The sequence below is a fragment of the Scophthalmus maximus genome, chromosome 7 (assembly GCF_022379125.1).
Source record: "Scophthalmus maximus strain ysfricsl-2021 chromosome 7, ASM2237912v1, whole genome shotgun sequence".
Lineage (NCBI taxonomy): Eukaryota > Metazoa > Chordata > Actinopteri > Pleuronectiformes > Scophthalmidae > Scophthalmus > Scophthalmus maximus.
Window position 1 is genome coordinate 24,598,214 of NC_061521.1, and position 11,787 is coordinate 24,610,000.

Here is an 11,787-nt window from a genome sequence, read left to right on the forward strand (position 1 = left end):
ACAAAATCACGCCACACTGTGTTCTGGGAGTAGAAGAACGTTTGACGGAGGATTAGACGTGATATCAAATCTGTGTTTCATTATTACGGCCAGGGAATACATTTTTTTTTTCCCTCTCTCATTTCATTTCATCATTATTGGAGTAGAAGTGCTTCAACGAGTGATGGAACAAATCTCACTGTGATGTAGATTGTTTGTGACTATGATTGATCGCTGAATCAACAACGATAATAAAGTGCTAAATTAGTTAGTTGGCTTTTTTTCCCTCCACAAATTGATCCGCGGCTGTAGAATGTAGTTGCTAAGCAACACAAAAGGGAGCGAGTGAGTATTGAAACAACAGACTTTTTGTTCGGCACTTTATTAATATTTCGTACAGTTCATAAAGATAAGTGTCGGTTTTGTTTTCCCTTTGTCAACAACTGATTGAACAGGTCTAAATCACAAAGTTGTTTCACTCTAGAGAAGATGATTTCATAATTTCTGCTACATTTTTGCCTTATTTTCCTGAATTGAATTCTGCTTTATGTCACCGTCCATCGAAATCACAAGATGCACAAATGCCTAAAGTTTATCTGAGGTAAACAGGAAGTGATCTGCAGAACAGCTGAGGGCAGGATGACAGAATACATTTTGAATATTTGTTAAAATCCTGCAAAACCATACAGGCTTTTGTACTTTATGTTCTATCCTATCTTTTCTGGTTGAAGATGAATTTGAACCCTAATCGGCTCAGAAATGTTTGACATTTGAATGAATCCGTGAGCAAACAAATATGATCAATAACAATCGGGTCAAACCGAGAGCAAGACGATAAATTCAACACGAGATATGATCGGTAATAAATCTTCACCCCCATTTCATATGCGACCAAAACAAATGGCAGCAACATTCATTTTCAAATTGAATCATTCAGAGATCAATCATATTTTATGTGTTTGCTTACTTCGGAATCTAAAAAACCTTCCAATCTCCAGAATCAGAGAACATATTTCCAGTCCCATCAGGGGCCCATGTGGCCTCAATTTACACTGATTGCATGTTTCCTCCTCCCACCCGTCCACCAGGTACTCCCACCCCCGGGAGCCCACCTACTGGAGCCGACAGTCCCTGAGCAGCCCGAGTCCGGTGGAGACGGAGATGGACCTGCTGGTGCTGCGGGAACGGTCCAGACGGGGCATTCGCAACAACGGCTACGACGTGAGTACCGTTACCGCCTGGCCCGTCCGGTTCAAAGTTGGACCTGTTGAGGGCAGCAGGAACACGTCGGGGTTGCCAGGTAAAGGCCGGAGCAACGTGAGATAGGTTTTAAAAACGGTCAGTGATTTCGAAAGGAAACGCGTCCACGGCCCTCGAGGCCCCTGGGGGGACAAGTGTCTCGTACGAGGTTTCCACCAGGACCGAAGGTGTTGTGAGTCGAGGACTTGAGTGACGGACTTAACCGCTGCATTCAAGCCAGAAAAGAATAGCCAGGAGCCAGAGCGTGAGAAGCTTCGGAGCCTCCTTTTAAAGTTTAGGATTCTAGGTGAGTCGCGCGGAGAGATGATCCAACCTCGGGTTTCAAAACGGCTCGCGTGGCGTTTCGTCCGGCTTCGTCAAACTAATGAAACAATCTGCCGGGAGCGTTTATAACTTTAATCCTTCATTCTCCATCTTTCCCCCTTCGAGCTCCACGCACCTGGAGGGATCAGCACATTTAGCTTCTCCGAGCTATGAACCGAACGCCGAAAGACAAAGGGAAAGGTAGAGAAGAAAGAGGGAAGCGAGACGACGGTCAGAGAGAAAAGAGCCGTTCTCTCGGGAGCGATGGAGGAAGGAGGAGGAAGGAGGGAAGGAGATGAGGAGATTAAAAAGATGGAGTGTGTGTGTGTGTGTGTGTGTGTGTGTGTGTGTGGGGACTCTTCTCTGCTGCTGCTGCGGCGCAGAAACCACGGCAGCGACCGCAATACCTGAATGTCAATGACTCTGAATATGATTACAGCCTTTTCATGGACACAGATGGAGCCTCGATAGCAGCGCCAAACTCCTGGAGAACAGAGCGTCTGTGTGTGTGTGTGTGTGTGTGTGTACAGTAGCAGATCTTATCAGTTTGATTTTCATGCTGGAGAACTGCTGCTAGAATTCACCTCCTGTATAATCTATTTATGTCCAGGGCTTTTGGTTTCGGGCCTATAGAGGATTTGTCTGCTGCAAGTGTGTGTGTGTGTGTGTGTGTGTGTGTGTGTGTGTGTGTGTGTGTGTGTGTGTGTTCGGGCCACCTAATGATTTATTGTTATCGTTTATCAACTTTTCGAGGAATCCCGTTTCGGTGCTTTAATCTGATTTTGAGCAGATTTTTAATTAAGCTGAGACGGAATTGAACAATTGGTGTTTTTGTTCCTCAAGTCTAAAGAGTTTTGTTTCGACTGATCAGTTAATTACATCAACGATCATTACGCGGAACATGAATTTAGTTATTTCCAATATGATTCGGCACAATTTTGCGTATAATGACGAATCTGTCAATACTGGGAAAAGATCTTATTAATATTGTGATATTAGTTTTTAGCCATATTATCCAGCCCACAACTAAGAGAGGTTATTCCTTACTACGTGTATCCACATGGGGGGCAGGTGACAAGGGGTCCGTGGCAGTTTGTGGATGAGGATAAATTAATTAGGGGTTTTTGGTAAAAACATTTTTTTGATTTATCCACATAATCGTGTGTTGGAGGAAAGTAAACCCTGAGGTATGAGGCAGATTTGATGTTTACTGTCACAAGATAAACACATTTTGTATAAAATATTCATTATGTTTGGCGGATAAATGCTTCCATTCATTTCTTCTTCTTTTTTCATTTCATAATAATTTATTCAGTTCTTTTCAGTGAAGTCCAAAAACACTTTTACAAAACAAAACAACACACTTATACTCAGACACATACCGCGGCTAATTCCACGCTCTCTCTCTCTCTCTCTCTCTCTCTCTCTCTCTCTCTCTCTCCCTCCCCTCCTCCTCCGCAGGGCGAGCCGGAGCCGTTCGCCGAGACCAACGTGGACCGTCTGATGAGCTCCCTGGGCTACGGAGGCGGCTCCACCGGCACCGGCAGCCTGGGGGTGAAGGCTCACCGCGGCTCCGACTCCTCCACGCTCAGCTCGCAGCCGTCCATTGACGAGGTCCGCACGCAGATGCACATGTTGCTAGGCAACGCCTTCAGCCTGGCGCCTCCGGACCACGCCCCGCCTTCCCCTCCGACTAAGTAAATTCGGATTCTGTCGTTTTTTTCCTCCGCACACCTGCGCGGTTTACAGTGTTAGTGTTATTGCACTTCACGTTCCCGTCTCTCCTCCGCAGCAGCAGCAGCGGCGGCCGCCACCATCACCACCACCACCACGCCCACAGCGCCTACAACCCGTCCCACACCAGCCACTACAGCGACGGGGTGACCAGCGCCCCGGGGACCATGAACCACCCGTGCGGGGGCCGGCAGAGGAGCGCCGGCTACGAGGACATCATCCACCAGTGCAGCCTGCCCAAGCCGGTGAGGGTTAAAGGCTCAGTTCGCCCAAATGACAACACACACCTCTGTAGTGTCAGTGCAGGTAGTTCATTAAGGGTCATGGAGGGACTTAGTTTGACCTTCAAACTAATGAATCAAACCTTTTATTAATTGAATCTTTCGAATGAAGAGCAGTCATCACACTGTCAACGGAAAATGAAACAGTCCGAGGTGTGTTTGTATCCCCCCGACGAACGGAGGTTGTTTTTTTATTCTCTTCCAACCTCAACCGAGGGGAAATCATTTGGCTCCGTTCACCTGCCCGATGATCTCGAACTCTGTGGGCCGAAATAAACCAAAACGCTGAGCTAACAGGCACTTGAACGCACCGCACCAAGATTCTCTGTGGGTTCACCGACATCTTGAACATTAATATGTAGTCATGTATTATCCACTGCTGCTTTTTATCCAACGAGACAGACACAGATTGAACGGTTACGTGTCGTGTGAGTTGTTCTGTGCTTGCCAAGATTTTGAAATCATGAGACTTCTTATCTTGTTTTAATACTTATTTACTCGTTTCTGTCTTTGAATTCGTGGTATATTCTTGAATTGATCATGAATGTGTCTTATGTCTTCACCTCGTGGACGGATCCTTTCACTTAAGTCATTTTCTCCTCAAATTCAGTTTTTATCTCTTCTATTTTAGCTTTTTCAATTTTTTTCACAGTGTGTTCTCTACAAACTGTGACTGTGCTTAAAGCGTCCTTTAGACAGTTTCCCTCTGAGGACTGTTCCTGATGTCAGGCTGCGTTGTGATCAGCAGAGATTAAAGTTCCCTCATGCAGCAGCGAGTTGAGCTCCGATCAGGTTCTTCAGGCCTCTTCGTCTGTCAGGACTGGTTTTATTCATCCTTCACCTCGTGGCTCTGGCTTCAGGTTGACTCGAACGACGTGTGAGCTCTGAATGACTTGTTGTGTCTCCTGCAGGGTTTCCGCTTCACTCAGCTGCCTGACATGGGCATCGGTTCCCCCCCGCCGCTGATCCCCTCGCGACCAGGACCGCCACCTGGGACCTCGCTACGACGGTACACACACACGCGCACACACACACTCACACACACACACACACACACACACACACACACACACACACACTCACACACACTCACACACACACACGCACACACACACACACATACTCACACTCACACACACACACTCACACACACACACGCACACGCACACACACACACACACACACACACGCACTACACAATACTTGAATGATAAAATATATCGACAGCGTTTGGTCCGTGATTCACTGCAGAGATCAAATGTAAAGGAAATGTTCACGTGTTTTTTTTCAAGACTTCCTGGTTTGACTCCTCAGCTCGTCGACTGATCGCTGCACCAGATACAGAGAGGAATTATTAGCGGAGCGCAGAGCGGTTCAGAATATACGATTCTGAGAATATCAATGTGTGTCGTTCAAACACCACCACCCTGAACATCCTCTCATCCCTCTTCCTTCTCTCTCTTCTCCCTCTCACTTCTCTCATCCCTCTCTCCTCGTTCTCTCTCTCCTCCCTCTCTGTTCTCTATCTTCCCTCTCTCTTCTTTCCTCTCTCTTCTCTTCGCTCCTCCCTCTGTTCTCTCTCATCCGTCTCTCTTCTCTCTCATCCCTCTCTGTTCTCTCTCTTGCCTCTCTGTTCTCCCTCTTCCTTGTCTCCTCTCTCTCTCCTCGTCTCATCCCTCTTCCTTCTCTCTCTCCTCCCTCCATCATCCCTGTCATCCCTCTCTCTTCTCCTCCCTCCATCACCCCCCTCTCTTCTCTCTCATCCCTCTCTCTTCTCCTCCCTCCATCACCCCCTCTCTTCTCTCCTCTCTCCTCCCTCCATCATCCCTCTCTCTTCCCTCTCTCTCCTCCCTCTCTCTCCTCTCTCCTCCCTCCATCATCCCTCTCTCTTCCCTCTCTCCTCCCTCTCTCTCCTCTCCTCCCTCCATCATCTCCCTCTCCTCTCCCTCTCCTCTCCCTCCATCATCCCTCTCTCTTCCTTCTCTCTCCTCCCTCTCTCTCCTCTCTCCTCTCTCCTCCCTCCATCATCCCCCTCTCTTCTCTCTCATCCCTCTCCTCTCCTTCCTCCATCATCTCCCTCTCCTCCCTCTCTCTCCTCTCTCCTCCCTCCATCACCCCCCTCTCTTCTCTCTCATCCCTCTCCTCTCCTCCCTCCATCATCTCCCTCTCCTCTCCCTCCATCATCCCTCTCTCTTCACTCTCTCTCCTCTCTCCTCCCTCCATCATCCCCCTCTCCTCTCCCTCCGTCCTCTTCCTTTGAACCAGGCTGCGTCTTCATTTAAATGCTGTTGCCGTGTTCATCCTGTTGCTGGGCACTTCAGCACTGCAGAGGCCGATTGATTCGCGGCCCTGCTCCTGCGGGTCTGCTCGGAGGAGCGCGGTCGCCCTCTAGTGGACGAACGGAGACATTGTCAGTGGCTGCAGGGGAAATGTAAAAATGCCTGTAAACCACTGATTTAATAGGAATATTATTTAGATATTTTTGAATTCTATTTAGCCACAATTATGTTTTATATCTAAGACACGGACAGGAATGCTGGTTGATAATTTTCTCTAATTGTTCTAATTATAATTTCATTTTGAATCAGAACCATTGTTCTTGATTCAAAACCAGAACTTGATGTTTGTAGTCGTTACTCGTCATACGTCGGCCCTCAGGGAAGAAGAGAGCGGCATGTTAATTGCTCTCCTCCGTCCTCCGGCACCGTTACTGTAGCGTGACATGTTCTGTACAGTAGCCGGTGGTTCTCCGGTGCAGAGGATGTTAGGAGCAGATGTCTGTGGTCTGCAGAGACGACACGACGCGGCTCTAGAAACAACACTGAATCATTTATTCCTTGTTGGTTTTTTTCTAAAAATGTTCCGAGGAATTTTTGGTTCTCCGCAGCTCTGCGCTCTTTGAACAGTTGAGGACACAGAAGCCGCTGGATGTCGTTGCTGTTTTCATGGCACATAAATAAATGCAACATCTGTGGTGTCAACATCAACTCATTACAGTACAGTTTGTTTTTCTTCTGGAAAAAACACGTCTTGCAATATTATATTTCCAATCGTGTAAGTATTTCTTGAGTTACAAGCGAGCAGATTAATAATTTCTTCATTTTTGGGGCTGGAATAGTGGAAACAAACACTTGAAATTTGCCTAAGATGATTTGACTAACACCGTCCTCCTCCTCGTGTCTCCTACATGGAGCTCCAGTTGAGGACGACAGACTTGTAGAACAGTCTGTCGGTGACACCGGGCCTCCTCTCATCTCACAGCTCCACGCCTGACGTGAGTCTGAAGCCTCGCCTGACCGACGCCTCCGACCTCCAGGCGCAGCAGCACAACGGCGCCCCCTACCTGCCGCTGTCCAGGACGCCCTTCCCCGCCGTGACCGTGGACCAGTCCATCGCCGGCTACTCAGGTGACGGCCGTGCGTTCTGCCGCTGAAACGGCGACAACTGTAAAGTGGAGGTTACTCACTGTCTCCATCCGTCCTTGTGTCGCAGGAAACCCAATAACGGCCGTCTACGCGATATCGGCCAACCGCCCGGGTTACTCGGACTACTACGTCATGTCGCCGCCGTCCTCGTACCGCAGCCCGTCCTGGATGTCCTACCCGCCCGAGCCGGAGGACCTGCCGCGGCAGTGGAACGACACGCCGGTGAGACACGCGGACGTACTGTACTCATCTGACACTTCTTATGGCACAGAATATGAAGCAGCTCTTCTTCTTCTTCTCTCCTGCAGAACTCACGTCACCTGGAAACCATCTGCTGAAGTCGTCTCCTCCCTGTGACGAGCGCGGTGGGTCGACTCATCCAAGAGCTGTTGTTATATTTTTGAAAATTTCATTTTACAAAATGTGATTTATGTTCATGACCAAAGACGGTAGATGATGGATACTTGCAGAGAAAATATCTAAAAACTTTGGGACTTTTTTCTCCTTTTTTTTTCTAAATCATTTAAAAAAAAAAAACAACAACATTTCATTCAGCCAAATTAAAACATTGAAGCTGCTTTCAGATATAAACTCAGAAACAAGTCAGACGCGTTCACAACAGCTGGAACATTCTGTGTAGAACATGCAGGACGAAGGACATGAGGATAATTCCCACCGTGCACATTTGTTCCCGCTGTATTCTCACATCACAGACGTGTCGGGATCCGGTATCACAGCTTTTGTTTACCAATATGAAATCTGTTGACTTTTTATGTAAAACAATGTAATTATAATTATTTTCTTAATTCAAGTTCTATATATTTGGTCGTATTTGCATTTTACTTTTTATTTATAGCTATTCGTGATAAAGTTTATGGTTAAACTAAAATATCATAAAGGTTTGATAACGACATCTAAGGAATCGTTGACTGATTACATGGGTCCGATGTATCGGTATCTGAAATCTTGTACTTCCTAATATCGATATCGGCACACGCCCCTAAAAATCCATATGGTTCGGGCTCTAATGTGAATATGACCTGTCTGACCTCGGTCCCTCTGTGTGGCTGCAGGCGACTCTCTGGAAGGAAACAGGACGTCCTCCTCACAGAAGACCCTCCCCTTCCTCCTGTCTCCTCTCTGATTCTTTCATCACCAGTGGACCCCCCCCCCCTCTCCTCCTCTCCTCCTCTCCTCCTCTCCTCCTCTCCTCCTCTCCTCACTGGGCCGGGCCTCCGTCCGTCCTCTGAAGCGTTTCTCCTCCTCATCCAGAGCTGGTCCGTCCCTCAAAGCCCCTCTTCACCTGGTCAGAGGCTCCACGTCAGTCTCCTCACCAGGGCAGATGCTCAGCCATAATTCTCTCTCCCTCTTTCTCTCTCTATATATATAAATATATATATTCTCTCTGCTCCCTGAGCCCCCGGCCTCAGCGGCCCCTCGCCGCGGCCCCTTTAGGCCCCTTGTCACGACTTGTATACGCGGGCTGCCTCTTCTGTGGCCAACTGCCGGACGCCGCTCGCACTGCGGACGTGAGCGGAACCGAGCCGAGCTGAGCTGAACTGGGCCGCGCTTCCCTGCCTGACAGTGCGGACGAACAGGGTGAGTACAGTACAGTACAGTACAGTACAGTAGAGTGTGACCAGCCCTCTGTCCCAGCGATCGTCGTCGTCGGGTAACTGCCATCCAACCCAGCACACGATGGCACACAGCACTTCTGGACCGGACCGGACCGGAGTGAACTGGGGTCCACTGTAAAGCCAGGAAACGCTGGACTGACTTAAAACTGTGCTTTTTTCTTTCTTTTTCTTTTTGACGAATCCAAAATTCCTATGTAAACCTTCTTCAGCTGGTCAATGTGTGTAACTTAAAACTTAAGTGAGAAAAAAAAACAACTAATCTAATCTAATAATTCCTCTCTTGAGCCGTCTCAGTTTCCTTTCTTCGGGATATTTATGTGCTCCTGTCTTTTACTTTTGTGCATTGATTATTGTCAATGGATTACTGTACAAACGAAAAAAGATGTAGTGAGTGTTTTCTCTTTCACTCACCTTGTTTGCAGGCAAAAAAAAAAACTATCTACGTGTAGATAATATTCTTTGAAGCAGAGAAAATGCAAACGGCGGCTTAGTTGTCTGTGGCTCTGATGGACTTCTGTACAAAAAAAGAAAAAAAAAAAGGCTTCATTTAACCTTTTCTTTGACCTTCATCAGATTCAGCAATGAAAACCAGAATTAGTCACTTTGTTCCGTCCGATCATCTGATCGCGACGTGGGTTCTTTTTTCGTCTCAGGACCGTGAGGTCCAACGCACACGTTCCCTCCCGCTCACGCACACGCACACGCACACGCACACGCGGAGGTCGTGTGCACAAGTGTGGTACGCCGCCGCACAAGGGCCATCGTGGGGAGACGAAAACAGACAGTTACGGAGCCGGGGGAGGGGGAGGGGGGGTAAGTTACGAGGAATAAACTCTGAATTTCTGACATTATAGTCGTAAATTTATGAGAGAAAAAAAATGATATTCTCTGAGATTAAAATCTAAAATTAACGAGAAAAAACTTTGACATTGTCTGAGATTAAAATTGTAAATTAATGAGAAATAAAACTTTGATATTGTCTGAGATTAAAATCGTAAATTAATGAGAAATAAAACTTTGATATTCTCTGAGATTAAAATCTAAAATTAACTAGAAAAAACTTTGAAATTGTCTGAGATTAAAGTGGTAAATTTACAAGAGAAAAAAATGATATTCTCTGAGATTAAAATCTAAAATTAACGAGAAAAAACTTTGACATTGTCTGAGATTAAAATTGTAAATTAATGAGAAATAAAACTTTGATATTGTCTGAGATTAAAATCGTAAATTAATGAGAAATAAAACTTTGATATTGTCTGAGATTAAAATCGTAAATTAATGAGAAATAAAACTTTGATATTCTCTGAGATTAAAATCTAAAATTAACCAGAAAAAACTTTGAAATTGTCTGAGATTAAAGTGGTAAATTTACAAGAGAAAAAAATGATATTCTCTGAGATTAAAATCTAAAATTAACGAGAAAAATATTTGACATTGTCTGAGATTATAATCTAAAATTTACGAGAAAAAACTTTGATATTTTCTGAGATTAAAATTGTAAATTAATGAGAAATAAAACTTTCATATTGTCTGACCTTAAAATCGTAAATTAATTAGCAATAAAACTTGTATATTCTCTGAGATTAAAATCTAAAATTAACCAGAAAAAACTTTGAAATTGTCTGAGATTAAAATTGTAAATTAATGAGAAATAAAAAATGTATATTTTCTGAGATTCAAATTGTAAATTAATGGAAAATAAACTTTGATATTGTCCGAGATTAACGTTGGTAAATTTACGAGAAAAAAAATCATGAAATATTGTTTTGTTTTTATAGGAACCACATCGCTTGAGGGTCACAGACACAACCGTGTACGAGGTCTGGACGACCTAATCAAAATATACCTTTCGACCGGATTCAGCAACAAGGAAATGCTTGTGATTTCAGCCTAGAATCACCATATTATCATAATTTTTTCTCGCACATTTGTGACTTTAATCTCAGAGAATATACAAGTTTTTTTCTCGAAATATGAGCTCCGTGAAAATATATAATTTTTCCCTCAATGGAACCTTATACGCCGTCGTACTTTCATCACTGGATTGAAGAAGAAAAAAAATGACAATATGATGAGTTAGAAGTGATTTCAGTCGTGGTTTGACTCGGGTCCGTTACGATCATGTGGACTCGCCAGTAGTCTTAAAAAAAAAACCTGTTCTTTTACTTGAAAAAGTGTCTGCTGTATTCTACTGTGTAAGGAACTTTTGACTCTTGGTTATTCTTTTTGGTCTCTATGATGATGATGATGATGATGATGAAGATGATGATGATGATGGGATGAATATTTGGTGGAGTAACTGTTCCACAGACTCGCTGGGCCTCGGACGAGGCCGCACGCGTAACGGATTTCAATGTTTTACTGTACATAGCAGATGATTTAACAAAAGAGATTTATGCAAGTAAAGTGTGTGTGGGAGGGGAAACCTTGTCGCTGGACGTTGTTCTGATGCCATTCTCCTCCTCTCTGTTTTTTAAAAAGCTTCATCGTGTTAATGATTTGATTTGATTTGATTTTGAAAAGCATAACAGCGTCATGTGGATCATCGCAGTGTAGCCGATAAAATCTTTAAAAGAAAATATCACGAATAGGAAACAGATGGTTGAGCAGATCTAACAATGTGCTTACTGTATTATTAATACCTAATAATCGTCAAAAAACAATGCAAAGAATGTCGCGGTCTAAATTATTTCTTAACCCTCCTTCTTTTTCTGAGGACAAGCTGTAAATCACACACTGTACGTTCAGGCCTCTCGTCGTTTAGATGCTACCAAAGGAGATTATAGCCATATATTTTAAGCGGACGTGAGATTTACAGTGGACGGCGAATGAAAACCAAACGAGAGACCATTGGACAGGAAGTGATGCGGTAGTATAGGTAGACCACATGTAAAGATATTTAAGTAGAGTTTAAAATGAAATGAGCACTTTTATAAAGAGGCAGCGAAGAGCAGAATCAATGCAAAAAAAAAAGATGCTGTTGTAAAGCATGAAATATTCTGATTCCTATGATTACGTGTGCAGAAGATTTTTAGAGATTCTATCAAAGCTGTACATGTGTAATCATTATTAAAGGAGACATATTATGCTTTTTTTTCAGTGCTTTGTGTACGTAAAGGGAGCTCCTCCCCCCCGACAGGAACCGTTGATCCTGGCGCTCTTGAAACG

The 11,787-nt window shown here is 44.7% G+C and overlaps 1 protein-coding gene across 3 annotated transcripts in view; it reads left to right on the top strand.

Moving 5' to 3' along the window:
* Nucleotides 1–9,138, top strand: part of kiaa1549la (KIAA1549-like a) — a 77,509-nt gene extending 68,371 nt beyond the window's left edge. For 2 of the 3 annotated variants that reach the window (XM_047333507.1, XM_047333505.1), the window contains 8 exons: nt 1,068–1,200; nt 3,004–3,239; nt 3,332–3,521; nt 4,469–4,566; nt 6,819–6,964; nt 7,050–7,204; nt 7,291–7,347; nt 8,056–9,138. In XM_047333507.1, coding sequence (XP_047189463.1) covers nt 1,068–1,200; nt 3,004–3,239; nt 3,332–3,521; nt 4,469–4,566; nt 6,819–6,964; nt 7,050–7,204; nt 7,291–7,320 — 988 coding nt within the window. In that variant the 3' untranslated portion in view covers nt 7,321–7,347; nt 8,056–9,138. The remainder of the gene's footprint in view (nt 1–1,067; nt 1,201–3,003; nt 3,240–3,331; nt 3,522–4,468; nt 4,567–6,818; nt 6,965–7,049; nt 7,205–7,290; nt 7,348–8,055) is intronic. The other variant, XM_047333506.1, reaches the window with a different exon arrangement.
* The last annotated feature ends 2,649 nt before the right edge of the window (nt 9,139–11,787 follow it).